The sequence below is a fragment of the Astyanax mexicanus genome, chromosome 8, assembly GCF_023375975.1.
Source record: "Astyanax mexicanus isolate ESR-SI-001 chromosome 8, AstMex3_surface, whole genome shotgun sequence".
Taxonomy (NCBI): domain Eukaryota; kingdom Metazoa; phylum Chordata; class Actinopteri; order Characiformes; family Acestrorhamphidae; genus Astyanax; species Astyanax mexicanus.
This window is the reverse complement of record NC_064415.1, coordinates 50,984,311-50,998,995: the sequence shown is the minus strand read 5'-3', so window position 1 is coordinate 50,998,995 and position 14,685 is coordinate 50,984,311. Positions and strand designations below refer to the sequence as shown.

Sequence of the window (14,685 nt, the reverse complement as noted above, 5' to 3'; positions counted from 1 at the left end):
TAGTCACATTTTTTTAGACTAGTTAATTATTATAATTTCTATAATTTGATGTACAAGCTCAGTATACATTACTGTAAAAACTCTTATTTGAGATATCAGCTTTAAATGTTTTACTAGTGATAATATCATATCTATGGATCTATACATTTATTCTTACTAGTTATACTTTATGTTACAATTAATTTACATGGTCTCAGAGCTTTATGCTAGACATATTACTACATTTAATTATTATTCATTATTTACTAGAAAAAAAAATACTAGAAATACAGTTACAGATATCTATAATATCTATAGTAAAAATACTATAATAGAATAGAATAATCTGATATTCCTATAATTAAACGTTTAGAACATGTAAACAATTATTATTATTATTATTATTATTATTATTATTATTATTATTATTATTATTATTATTATTATTATTATTTCTACAATGCAAGAACACAGTACAGGCTATAATATTAGAATATAAACGTATATAAGCATGTAATATGTGTTGGTAAGACTGCAGGTGTGCCGCTGGTTTTAATATTCAGTTAATTTAGTTGAACCTGATTTGCTGGCTGATCTGGAGGACTTTAGTTAGTTAAGGTTTATAGTTACCAGGGGGATCTCAGCTTTAAACCTACAGAAACTGGAGAACAGGTAGCCCAGATTACTAGTTAGCTACCAAATAACCAAAAAATAATAATTAGCTACTTGTTTAGGGAAAAAGGCGAATTTCTGCGCCGCCTACTTTTTTCTATAAAGTTTTTTTTATAGCTAAAAGCTAAAAAACTAATGCTAGGTTCGCTAAACTGATCATCAAAATCATTAAGTGGCTTAGCTAATATTGTTTCAAATAAAGAACATTTTATTGGGTATCTATAATCTCCTAACTGCCTGAATTTATGTTTCTTGGTGAGTTGGATAACCTGTGGTGTCGTATTTCTGAATATTATAGTTAGCTAGGTGATCAGGTAGGTTACCTAGTGCCTGACGTTAGCTGGCTAACTAGTTAGGAGAACTGGCTAGGCTGGTTAGCTTTAGGTTACCTAGTGAACGAGCGTTAGCCTAGCTAGCTAGCGTTGCTAAATTACCTCAGCTTAGCCAACAGCGGTGCTTGGCGGCTAAGGGCGACACTGCTGAACATTTTTTAGTCAATTTTATGAAATAATTGGTGGATTTAAACATGTCTAAGGGAGAGTGGGGTTAGATGAGCCAGTTTTTACTTAGTAAAAGTGAGTTTAAAGGAAGGCCATGACTGTTATGCTTCCAACTAAAATATATATATAAGTTATTATTATAGCTCATTATTTTATTATATAAACTACGGACAACATTTCTCCCAAATTCCAAATAAAAAAAAAATTATAGCATTTATTTGCAGAAAATGCGAAATGCCTGAAATAACAAAAAAAGATGCAGAGCTTTTAGACCCCAAAAATGCAAAGAAAAAGAGTTCAGAAATCAATATTTGGCGAATAACCCTGGTTTTTAATTACAGTTTTCATGCATCTTGGCATGTTCTCCTCTCAAGCAGTTCAGATGGCTTGTGATTATCAATTGCTTAATGCATCATCCTATTAAAAAAATTGATTTTAATGTTTTTTATATACTGACAAGGGTGGTAAACTTTATTTTTCCACAGCATGTTAAATTTACTTTGTACAGGAGTATTTATTAGGTATTACTAATGTGGAATTAACTTTAGCCATGACTACATCAGATAAATCAGATAAATAATAAGATACCACAGCTACAGTTATTTACATATCCATTTTTATGTCATCTACTTAATTAAAAGGAAAAATAAGCTGGGTACTTGATTTGAGTTAACAAATATCTGTTTTACAAAGGATCTAGATAGTTGTATTAAATGAATACATGTTTGTATAATGCATTGACATTTATAAAGTTGAAAAGTAATTTCAGAATCTATGAAACAAAGCTCTTACCTTGCCGATACAGTTTAATATTGTCTGTCATTATGGTTATTTGATTATATTTAATCAGATGTAGGTTTGTTAAAACTGTAAGAACTCATAACTCTTATTATAGTTTATTTGTATTGTTGGTTCTTAAATGGATGTTTACCTATTTGATATTAAACTATTAAAAATGATTATGAGTGCTTAAGTACTGTGTGTACTTAATTGACGTTTCTGTTGTATTTTCTAAGGTGCTAGGGGAAGAAGGCTGTGTTTGTCATCTTCACCAAGACATTAAGATGGAAAGCCCAAAGATAGCTAATCTTCTGGCCCTAATGGATAAAACAGGTTACGGTATGGTTCAAGAAAATGGTCAACGGAAATTTGGGGGTCCACCACCAGGTAAGAATTTAATGATTTTTAGTAACCTAAAAAATAAAAATAAATAAATAAAACCTCTTGATGTGGGATTAAGAACAGGAGTTAGCTCGTTTGCACCTGTGGTTAAATGTTGAGTTACTAGCCTTTGCTTTCAAATGCAATATATTAATATGTATAACATTCCTAAAATATTTTTTACTATTCAAATGTCTCATATGAACAAAAATATGATTCTGTGTTCTAGACTGGGAAGGTCCCCCTCCTCCGAGAGGCTGTGAGATTTTTGTGGGGAAAATTCCCAGGGACATGTATGAAGACGAGCTGGTGCCTTTGTTTGAACGTGCAGGTTGTATCTATGAGTTCCGCTTGATGATGGAGTTTAGCGGGGAAAACCGTGGCTATGCCTTTGTCAGGTACACCACTCCAGAAGCTGCGCAGCAAGCCATTTATCTGCTTGACCACTATGAGATCCGTCCCGGGAAGTTTATAGGAGTGTGTGTGAGTCTAAACAACTGTCGGCTCTTCATTGGGTCCATTCCAAAAGACATGAAGAAGGAGGAGATACAAGAGGAAATGATGAAGGTCAGTGATTTAGAAGTTAGGAGAGAGAGCTTTGGTTTTATTTATCTATGGTAAATATGCAATCATGTATGGATTATAGTTCATTGTTTAAAGTTAAAATGTTACCCATCATAATTTTGGAGAAAACAGAGTTTTAGTTCAGTACTTGAAAACCACAAGCCATTCTATTTTTTCTCTATTCCATTTTTTTAAAAAGAGGATTACCAGATCCTACAATCTTGTATGTTTTTGGGTACATGCTTTATTGCCACTAATGATGCACTGTAATGGAAATTTGTCTGCCTGAACATGTCTGAAATTGAACAAAATACCTAATTCCCTTTTTATAGGTTTATATGTATATGTTTTGCCACTATTCTCAAAAGGCTAAATTTATTTTATAGATACTTTTCAGAAAAAAGATAATTAAAACGCTTTAACATCCTAGCAGAGACACTTTGATGTCTTTTCTGAAAGTAAAGCAATCTAAAGGAAACACTGCAATATGACCTACAATAAATGAGCTATTGTTTGCTATAAATTATTCAGTACTTTTAGTTTTAGTTTTGGTTGCCAGTATTTGGTGCATTAATATTTACCTCTATTTGTTTGTTTGTCATATCTCACATCGATCTCCTGTAAAGTGCTTTGTAAGCTTCTTTGAGTGTAATAAATAGAAAGTGGGCTTCGTTTTTTTGCCTCATTAGCTTTCCGAAAATACAGATTTAAGCAAGATAAATCTTAACTTGCTATAGATAAACAATGTCATGTAAAACAGAACAGTTTAAGGTGAATATTTTCATTTCAGCTGTTAGCTTGAAAACTTGCACTGGACTTATTGCGAAGGGGGGTGTTTAAGAGATTTGATGGTTTTAGTAAAAAACTACTGTACAATTTGGCTGTACAATGATTTAATATCAGTATATATCACAATATCAAATATTTCAATAAAGGTGATATGATTTGTAAAAACATTTCCGATATTTCAGTATGCATTTTTACTGCATATAGTCATGAATTGATGCTCATTACAGGGCACATTACAATTTCAAATGATTTTTTTTGTTTGTTTATAGTGATATTGGAATTGCAATTTAGCATTTAACATTAAGAAATATTTATTATAATATACTTGTTGTCAATTTCGCCCATTCCTACTGAAGATAGGAATGTTTATGAAAACAATGTATAGACTTTTTGTAGGATTGTTGTCTCGTTTTTAAATGCAGTTACTATTTAAGGTCAGTAAGAAAAGGTCACCTGTTTAATCGTTTGCACTGTGTTGTAATTCATCAGCTGCCATCAAGTGTTGTAACAGACTGTAAATTCATAAATGATAAATTGTCACAATCAGGGATTGTTGTTTAGGCTACTGTGTTCCTGTTTGTTCGCCACTTTGCTGTTTTGTATTTAATTTTTATTTCTTTCTCGTTCAAAATCTAATCTAGGTAACAGACGGTGTGGTGGATGTTATAGTGTACCCCAGCGCAGCAGACAAAAGTATGAACCGTGGTTTTGCTTTTGTGGAGTATGAATCACACAAAGCTGCTGCCATGGCCCGCAGGAAACTTGTACCAGGTATTTATTAGCTACACAAAAGACAACTTTCTAAATGTCTTCCAGAAACTTCTGTTATTAACCAGGCAGCACAACCTGCTTTCACTAATTAGGAGTTCTATGTTCTTGAGGATGTTAGCATTTTAAATTACTGATGAAAGCAGGTAGGCTACACACACACATACAGTGGTATAAAAAGTTTGGGCACCCGTTATCATTTTTCTTTTTCTTTATCTTGGTTGTTTAGATAAACAATTTTAGTTAAATATATCATACAGCAGATGAACACAGTAATATTTGAGAAGTGAAATTAAGTTTATAGGATTTACAGAAAGTGTGCAATAATTCTTTAAACCAGGGGTGTCCAAACTACGGCCCGCAGGCCATTTGCGGCCCGTTTCCTTTTTTGGAGCGGCCCGCGAGGTATTTTAGAAATAGAATGAAAGTTGGCCCGCTGTTAAGCAGGACTTTATAATGTGAGATTCAAAGTTTGAACGCTAGGTGTCAGAAACGGCCAAAGAGTCGGAGAGGGTGCGCATTTCTAGCGCAGAAAATCGAGCCAAAGAGTCTTAAAGTGGAGAGAGTGCGCATTTCTAGTGCAGAAAAACGTGGCAAACAGTCTAAAAGCGGAGAAGGTGCGCATTTCTAGCGCAGAAAAAACGGGCAAAAGAGACTAAAAGCGGAGAGGGTGCGCATTTCTAGCGCAGAAAAACGGGCCAAAGAGTCTAAAAGTGGCGAGGGTGCACGTTTCTAGCGCAGAAAAACGGGCCAAAGACTCTAAATGTGGAGAGGGTGCGCATTTCTAGCGCAGAAAAACGGGCCAAAGACTCTAAAAGTGGAGAGGGTGTGCATTTCTAGCGCAGAAAAACGGGCCAAAGAGTCTAAAAGTTGCCGCAATTAAGGAGTTTTATATTAAGGGACATCATGAAATAAAACATCAATTTGAAAAATCTTAGTTTACACAACACTGTCAAAGATAAAGATAGTTAGTCAAGTAAAATGGTGTGTAAATGAAATAATCAGGAAAAAAGTATTATTTAAAGTGGTATATTTCATTATCTGTTTTATTACAGAGTGTGGCACGTGACTTCAAATATATTTCTCCTTCTGGCCCCCAACAAAAAAAGTTTGGACACCCCTGCTTTAAACTAATTAAGGCAGGTGCATAAATTTGGGCGGCCCATCAGAAAAATTACATCCATATTTAGTAGGTCCTTCTTTGCAGAAATAACAGCCTGAAGGAGTTTTGGACCTTTCTTCTTTACAAAACATCTCCAGTTTAGTCAGGTTTGATGGTTTCTGAGCTTGGACAGCTCACTTTAAATCACACCACAGATAGTTGTTTTTAAATTACATTTAAAAATAAAATTTCATCGCAATAATCCTAAGATTTTATATCATTATTTAAAAAACAGTTATCCTGACAGGCATAATAGGAGTCATAAGTCCATGACTTGTTCACTTCTCTTTATCTTATCAGGAACAGGTTTGATGGTTTCTGAGCTTGGACAGCTTACTTTAAATCACACCACAGCTTTTCTATCATATTTAGGTCTGAATTCACCTGTGTATGTTGGTCAAGGGTCAATGCGCTTACCATACAAATTTTGTGTTCCAGTAATTAGTGCTAAAGGTATTTAAATCAATAAATAAAATAAAATTTTATTGCACACTTTCTGTAAATCCTATAAACTTCATTTCACTTCTCAAATATCACTGTGTTTGTCTGCTATATGATATATTTAACTGAAATTGCTGATCTGAACAAACAATGATGTATAGTTTTATATATATGTATATATATGATTAATAAAGCTAAACGGCTAAAAACACATCAAAATAGTGAGTACTTCTAGTCTAGGATATTCCTATAAAAAAAAAGTAATAAAGTATTTAAAAAGCTTATCTGTATATTTTAGGCAGCAAAGACGCTGCATTACTGCTACTTTGAGCCATTTGACTGGCTGATGCAGGAGAAACAGCCAGAGCACTGAGTTTAAAATATTTAAGACGGGTGTTTAAAAGCTTTAAAATTATGTTTGCCTTTCTGAAACATTTAATATTGTTATGTATTAAGTTAATGAGTACATTTTCAAGATAATCTACTACTTAATAATCTACTTTTTATAAACTGATTTATAAACTTTGAAGATTTTGCTGAAATTGTCCAAATGAAGCCATTCATTATTGACTCACTCGTATGCGCCCTCTGGTGTTTAAACAAACGTTGAGGAGATTTTCAAGTGGGTAATCTTTACTCTATTAGAAAGTCTCTGGTTAGTACTTAAATCAGTCAGCTTTTTCCTTTATCTGACTCAAACTCAGCCAGAACTGCTGTAAAGTTTGTAAAACTAACAAGCCTTGTGAGAAAGCAGAATAAAGAGTATATTAATTCAGCAAACAGCACAATCAGCCTATCAATCTATCTTTATATGGTAAAAAAAAAGGATCCTTTCTAAACATTGAGTTTCTGAGGAGATCCCATTTATGTAATTGAGCTGACATGTCAACTTTATATATAGATAGTGTTTTAATGTTTTTATTTATGTAGAATTTTTAAAAATATTTATATTTTAGTTACATTCCCATTCATCAAAAGTTAGTAAGTTATCAAAAGCATTGCTCTTTAACAGGGCGTAATTACATTGTAAGATAAGAGAGGATACTCCTTTATCCTTTTTTACAAACCCTTTGTGCTTTAAAGCTCACCTTCCGTCGTTTTTTCTTTCATTTTAAAATGTCTAGTTGTGGTCTCTAGTATGAATGAATGACATGTGAGCCGTTTTTGTAAAAAAAAAAGTGCTCAGGTTTCTCTGTATAGCTCTTTTTTAATGGACTGTTTTAGGGGTGTGTCCAAAATGACCGGATTCCAGCTTTGCTCATGAATATTCATACATGCAAACAGCATGCAAATATCTCTCCTCTGATTGGCTAGGAGCACTGCGACGCCCCTCCGCCGCTCTGCCGCTCACTGCCTCCCACCTCCTAACTGATGAGCGGTGATGTTGCGTCGCTTCAGCTCCGCCTCTGGGAGTTTCTCGAGCCAAGGTGGGCTGGTCTGTGAGTTTCTGCCTACGTAGGCAGAAAGATAATTCAAAATTCACCCGTTTTTCGGAGGGGGGAGGGGGGATTTCTTTGCTTAGCTCCTGCAGACAATGGGGGCTGCAAAACAGTTTAATGTGCAGGTGTACACATTCAACTCGGAGAGACCTACTGTATTCCACAAAAAACAAGAAAAATCGGATTTTCGCGGAAGGTGACCTTTAAGATACATCCTGGGACAAACTGGGACACATCTTGTGTAATTATTTTATCACAAAAATTATCTTTTTTTTATATATAATTTTTTGCTATGAAAATATTTTTAATTGTACAACTTGAATTTCAGCATAGCAGTAAATCCATCAATAAATAACTGGCATAAATTCCACATCTCTATTTTCAGACTCTTAATGAAACAGACATATTTAGGTCACAGTTATGACCTGAATGGATTCATTTTTTATTTACAAAATAATTCTACATTTGTTCCTGTACAGCTTTAATGTCTTCTATATTAAAGTTAAAATTTACTTTTATTACAATAACTCTATATAATTTATTAAAAACCTGTTATCTTGACAGGCCTAATTGAAGTCGTAAGTCCATTATCTAAGTCAGTAGTTATCATGATTGGCCTAGTTCATATTCACTTCTCTTTATCTTATCAGGAACGTTCCAGATGTGGGGCCACACTATTCAGGTTGACTGGGCTGAACCAGAGCGGAATGTAGATGATGAGATAATGCAGAAGGTGCGAGTTCTGTATGTGCGCAATCTTATGTTGCATACGACGGAGGAAACACTCTGCAGTGAGTTCTCTCGTCTAAAGCCTGGCTCTGTGGAGCGCGTTAAGAAGCTGTCAGACTACGCCTTCATCCACTTCCACAGCCGGGAAGACGCACTCGCCGCAAAACAGTTCATGAATGGCAAACTCATTGATGGCTCACAAATTGAAGTCACCCTTGCCAAGCCGAGCAGCAAAGACCGGAATCGAAGATTTAATACACGAGCCAGTCGTAATGGAATTGCAGGTGAAGAGTTTTATAATGACTCCGGCTTCTTTTCACAGAGTGAGGATTCTGGAATCAGTCTGGCATCAGATACAGGGGCTGTGGGTGACGGGTTATGTGCACATCCTCTCCATCAGCCACCTCACTTTGGAAATGGGAATCCATACGCTGTTGATATAGAGCACTGTATGTATCCATTACTGCCAGGGTCTCCTCTGGTACCCGTTGCCCTGCAGAGTCTCAAACCCAGCCAGCTGAACTCTGCTGCATCATTGCTGGAATATCTCTGTCAAAAGAATGGCTGGTCCCTGCCAGAGTATTACCTGTACTCCACAGTATGGCATGAAGGAAAAATACTGCTCATCTATGAAGTATTCATCAGCAGCACCAGAAGCAGATACATGCCTGATAAAGGATGTACCATTCTGGAGGATGCCAAAGAGCTTGCAGCACAGAATGCACTCTGGAGGCTTGGTTAGTATGTTTCAGATGTTTTGTCTCCTGTGTGTGCCATTTTTTATTTTAGTCATAAACCAGGCAAAAGCTTTTATTTTTTTCCCTACATTGTAAATGAAACTGAACTTATCCAGGCTATAAAGGAAACAAATAAGGAATTATGTAGTAACTTAAAAGTGCTAAACAAACCAAAATACTGAGTGAAGCATTTAGGTGTGCTTATTTGAAGAACTGTTAACATGCAGTTTCTGAGGCTGGTAACTCTAATGAACTTATCTTGTGCAACAGAGGTTACTCCTGATGAGAGCCAGTTTCATCATTTTTAATAGTCTTTGCTGTACTTGAGGATACTTTCAAAGTTCCTGATTTTTTTCGAATTGACTAACCTTCATTTCTACATTTTTCTTAGTTGAGTTGTTTGTGCAATATTGTGCAATATTACTCAAATAAAGCTGTTCACTGTATACCTGTAACTCTACCTCTTCACAACTTTACAACTGATGCTCTCAAACACACTAAGAGGCAAGAAATTCAAGTAACTAATTAATTCCATAAGATTTCCTTCATAGTTTGGATGACTTTAGTAATATTCTACAATGCAGACCATACATTTTAAAATAATGATACCCCCCTGAATTTAAGGTGCGTCCAAAGTTTTGACTGGTACTATTGTTGCAACAAAAAATGTGCACATATTTAAGTGATTAAAGAAAAGGATGGATTGCGATTTAGTAACACACTCAGTTTTTGTGCCATACATGTAATTCAGAACAAACAAAATGCTGTTTAAAAGTCTTTGAACCCTTTTGTTATATTTCTGCATAAATTTGATTTAAAACTTCATCTTCATTTTCCAGTCGTAAAAGTAGATACAGAAAACCAAATCAACAAATAAGGGAAATAAATATACTTGTTAATTTATTTATTGAGGAACATTATCCAGTATTACATATCTGTGAGTAACAAAAGTATGTAAACCATGTAAGATGTATTTTAGCATCTTATGTGACCCTCTTCTGCAGCAGAAACTCCACCTTAACATTTCCAGGTATTATTGATTACAGATCAGAGGTGATGATGCGATAACCTACAGGAATTAGGTACAGCACCTGCTCACATAGTGTGGCGACAACAACTTGGCACTCAATAAAATCAAGGAGTTCTTTGTGAACTTCAAGACAGTTGAGTTAGATCTGTACTTGCTGTTAACTACACGTATCCTGTGTCTGTTTGATGTGTTGGTTGTGTCATATCATAGACAAGTATGTCAACCAATATATATTTACAATATACAACTCGTTGTCTACGAGAGGTGGGAATCACAGGGCAGGAAGATTTTATCTTTAACATGCGGCCGTTATTGATATGCGGTAGACCCTCGCAACTTCCGGGAGACTTGGGACATCTGGGTACGTCGCCCACAATATGGTGATTCTGTGATACTCGATTACTCGTTAGACAATTCTCTATGATACTTCACGCCACCTGTGTCCCTGAGCGTGCGTCCACACCGAACGAGCGATGAGAGCGAGCGACACTATATATATATATATATATATATATATATATATTCATTAAGGAAAATAATGTATTATATTTAAGTAAACATATTTATTGTAATATGAAATAATTATGTTAAATAATTGTACTTATTAATAGTTATAAAAGATATAAAGATGTATTGTTTGTGAAACGTCTGTACGACTGTTTATGGTTTAGGAATTGTGTAGATAGGCTGAACCCATGTTTTTGTACGTGCCGTATTTGGAAAACGCCCACCAGCGACAGCTCGTTCTGAGTGAGACACGTCGCCAAGCGACTCACCGCCTGTTGTACAGGTGACACAGAGCGATTTTATCGCGTTCGGTGTTGACGTACAGTAAGGAGAATAAAATACTCTTTAATAAGCAAATACCTTGTTCTGACTGTTGTACTTGCACAAATCTCCACTTTAAGGGGTGGTGGTTCCACATAAGAATGCTTACCCTCCTCCACTCTCAACACAACACAAGCAAGCTGATTGGCTCTTATTGTTAAAGGACAGGATTGTATCTGTAAACAGATGGCATGATTAGTGTAGCCAGAATTCCCATTTATATTGCAGTCTCCTCTGGTTGGTCTCCTCATTAAGAAAGTCTCTATTAAGATTCCATTTGCATTTCTTTGGCTCAGTGCGTGTACACAATGACAATAAAGTTAAATCTAACTTGATTTAATCTGATTAATCCTGCATATCAGCTTGGAGGAGAATTAGCCCATTCCTCTATACAAAACAGCTTTAATTACGTTTTAACTCACAGAGAGAGATGTTCTGATGTTTTCCTGTAATTTGTTTGTATAATTCAGAATTAGTTATTCCATCAATGGTGCAGCTCAGATACAGTAAAACAGGCCCAAATAATGAGTCTACCAGCACTGCTCGCTTTAATGCTGGAATGGAGTGTTTTCTTTTCTTCCAATATAACCCTTATCATTTAAACAAAAAAATAAATCTGTTTTGGCCACAAAAACTGTTCTGCTAGCCTTCAGGCTTGTGCAGTTGAACTTTAGCAAACTGCAGACGGGCAGCAATGTTCTTTTTGGAGAGCAGCTGCTTTTTCTTGGCAACCCTGCAATGTAAACCACAGTTGTGCAGTGTTTTCTTCTGACAATAGATTGAGGTACAATAATATTAGCCAATGTTACCTCATGGACTAGTACATGCCTTGCTCTTGATACATGGGTAATAATAGTCTTGAATTTACTCCATTTGTACACAGATTATCAAACACAAAGGTGAATATTAGCAACTCTAATTTGTTCACTCACTGATACACTTCCACAAACATGTTGTGAAGATCAGACTTGATTGCCACCCTGACTCAAATGAGCTGCTAGTCCGATAGGTTTACGTAATTTTCCCTCACAGATTTCAGTAATTGTGGGTCTTTTTTTTTATTAAATAAATTTTCAAGTCTAATAATTTGTCTAATTTGTTTAATTTTGGCTCTCCTTTTATCCTTTAACCCTTGTGTGGTGTTCATATTTTTGTTACTCGTTTACTTTGTTACTTGTATTTAATTCAGCAAAATTAAGCAATTTTACATTAAAATGCTTTACACATGCTTGCTTCACATAAATTGCAAGCAATATAAACAGCTTACATGGTTAATATTTGCCCTTTACCTTTCTTATGTTACATTTCTTTCAAAAAGTGCTACTCTTTTTTTTATTCGTTTTTTAATAAAATGTAAAAGAAAATGAATTAAACTGAAGATATGAGTAGAAAATTTGTTTAGTTTCAAATTTACAAATGAAGCAATCTTTATTAGCCCTTGGCCAAACATACTGTATGTAATATAAATGTGTAGGGGGGGCGGGGGAGGGGGGGGTATTACAGTGTGTGTTTATCGAAAATGTGTTTTGATATATGTTTTTCACAAAAAATTAACCAATGCCAATGAGTTTGATATTTTTTTTTTCATATCATTTGATGAAAAATGAAAACGGGTCCCATAGACCAGAACGCCACACAAGGGTTAAGACTTGTGTGAATAGCTGATGAACACTTAGGTTAAAATTATGCAGAAATATAAAAAATATATTGTAATTCTAAAAAGTTATATTTTACTATAGTAAACATGTGTTTTCTTAGTGTGCGAGTGCAAATGATTTTATGTAACACATCCCACACTGGAATGCACTGAATTCAAACATTCTAGAGGCATCTATGGCATTTGCAAGGTGTTCGGAAAACAACGTGACATGCATGTTATCCCATATTGTGATGTAGTTTATTGCATGTTTTTAATTTGTTACAGAAATTATAACAAATATTTTATATTGTCCTGATGAAAGCCATAATTATAATGTGTGTGTGTGTTTGTGTGTGTGTGTGCACTACAGATGCGTCATTCCATGATGTTTCCCCTTGGAGTTTTTCTCCTCCTGCATCACCTGGTTTGTTGTCATTTCCATTTCGTCCTCTGCCATGTCCTGGATACTCCATCGCCCCCATCTCACCTCCGCTACCCCTCCATGGTGCCAGTGGTCAGAGGCTCTACATCCCTAACCAGTCATCATTCTTCTGATGAACCCATGTTGCCAAAAGCAAAGCAAGTTCGGTTATGTTAAGAATTGCTGTTGCAGATGTATTTAAGATTAATTAGATTTTAACTTCTCCTTTTTAAAATGTTTATATATATATATATATATATATATATATATATATATATATATATATATATATATATACTGTTTAGTAAAAGATAAAAAGTAAATTACATTTTGAGCTTGATATGAACTTCACAACCTTAATCTAATTATCTTATAAGAAATTAATTCCTAATTTAAAACATTAAAATAACATAAACTGTAAAACATGTATCAATGGTTGCTTTTGAAATCTTTTTGCAATCTTTTTTGCTTTGCTGTGATCTTGCAGCTTGTATTATAGATTATATAGACAGATTAGATAGATTATACAGATAGGCTTGTTACGGTTACAGCGAAAATAACATGAGCTAAATTGTGTTTCCATCATTATTGTACATATTTATAGATCTTTTAACATGTCCAAAATACACCTTAATGTTTCAGGAGTTTTCAACGGAGATGCACCGTTGTGTTGTTATCAACAGAGGGAGTATGGAGACCACTTTACTTTTCAACTATGAAGACCAAGAATTACTATTACTTATTGCTTATAAACATTTTGTCTTACCAAGAATTGTAAGTGTAAGGTTATTTAGCTTATTTTAGGAACAACAATCTTAATTAGTCTAAGAGCTTTTTTTTAGTTTTACATTTTACAGTAAAGTAGGGCTCCTTTACCTGCATGACATAAAGTTCCCACTCTTAAAAGTTAATTTACTCTCAGGTTAGTTAACGCTAGCTAACTACCAGCTACCTAAAGTGCTTGTTACGGTTAAAGTACTGAAAATAACATGAAGTAAATTGTGTTTCCATCAATATTTTACATATTTATAGATATTTTAACTAGGGCTGCCAACTTCTACCGTAATCTGCCGAGTTTTTTTCTGGAAGGTTTGCTTGTGGTGAGAACGTGATCTCATCTCGATCTGACCCAGCTATCAAATATACTTCTTTACAATTGAGTTGAACTGCTGATTAGGTGCAGTTTAGTCTGATATGTACGGTGGCCGAGAAAGCCCAACGCAGTGCAAATTGAAAAGCGCTGCAAAAGCACAAAACACATCCATCAAAATTACAACACAGGCGCAGCAAATAGAAAAACGCGCTGCAACTAGAAAAATGCGCTGCAAATAGAAAAACGCGCTGCAAATAGAAAAACGCGCTGCAAATAGAACCACAACACAACGGAAGTGAGTCACAACACGGAATTTTCCCGGGGGACCTTAAAAGATACTGTACCAGCTAAGCTGCGTCTTCAGTAACGTCTCGGACTTCACTATGTGTACAAAGGACAATAAGTGGCAAACAAGGCGTTTTGTGAAGCAGAACTTTTAATAATATGCACACAACCGTGGTAATCACAGGTAATAAACATAACTTACTTTTCAGAAGCTTGTTTGCCACTTATTGTCCTTTGTATACAGCTGGTACAGCATCTTTTAAGGTCCCCCGGGAAAATTCCGTTGTGTTGTGACTCAGTTCCGTTGTGTTGTGGTTCTATTTGCAGCGCGTTTTTCTATTTGCAGCGCGTTTTTCTATTTGCTGCGCCTGTGTTGTAATTTTGATGGATGTGTTTTGTGCTTTTGCAGCGCTTTTCAATTTGCACTGCGCTGGGCTTTCTCGGCCAC

The 14,685-nt window shown here is 35.2% G+C and overlaps 1 protein-coding gene across 2 annotated transcripts; it reads left to right on the top strand.

The window, feature by feature from the left end:
• Positions 1–502: 502 nt before the first annotated feature.
• Positions 503–13,113, top strand: LOC103038610 (probable RNA-binding protein 46). 2 transcript variants are annotated; one of them, XM_022677898.2, is made up of 6 exons: positions 503–651; positions 2,168–2,318; positions 2,542–2,879; positions 4,307–4,436; positions 8,126–8,941; positions 12,809–13,113. In XM_022677898.2, the coding sequence occupies exons 2-6, from the start codon at positions 2,216–2,218 to the stop codon at positions 12,991–12,993; spliced, it is 1,572 nt and encodes a 523-aa protein (XP_022533619.2). In that variant the 5' UTR covers positions 503–651; positions 2,168–2,215; the 3' UTR covers positions 12,994–13,113. The 2 variants fall into 2 exon arrangements, with proteins under 2 accessions (XP_022533619.2, XP_022533620.2); XM_022677899.2 differs by lacking the exon at positions 503–651 and adding an exon at positions 767–906.
• The last annotated feature ends 1,572 nt before the right edge of the window (positions 13,114–14,685 follow it).

Bases quoted from the DNA above. Each gene is read 5' to 3' on its own strand.
- LOC103038610 (XM_022677898.2), top strand. From the start codon at position 2,216: ATGGAAAGCCCAAAGATAGCTAATCTTCTGGCCCTAATGGATAAAACA. The intron at 2,319-2,541 runs GTAAGAATTTAA...TCTGTGTTCTAG, and splicing joins ATTTGGGGGTCCACCACCAG to ACTGGGAAGGTCCCCCTCCT. The intron at 8,942-12,808 runs GTTAGTATGTTT...TGTGCACTACAG, and splicing joins GAATGCACTCTGGAGGCTTG to ATGCGTCATTCCATGATGTT.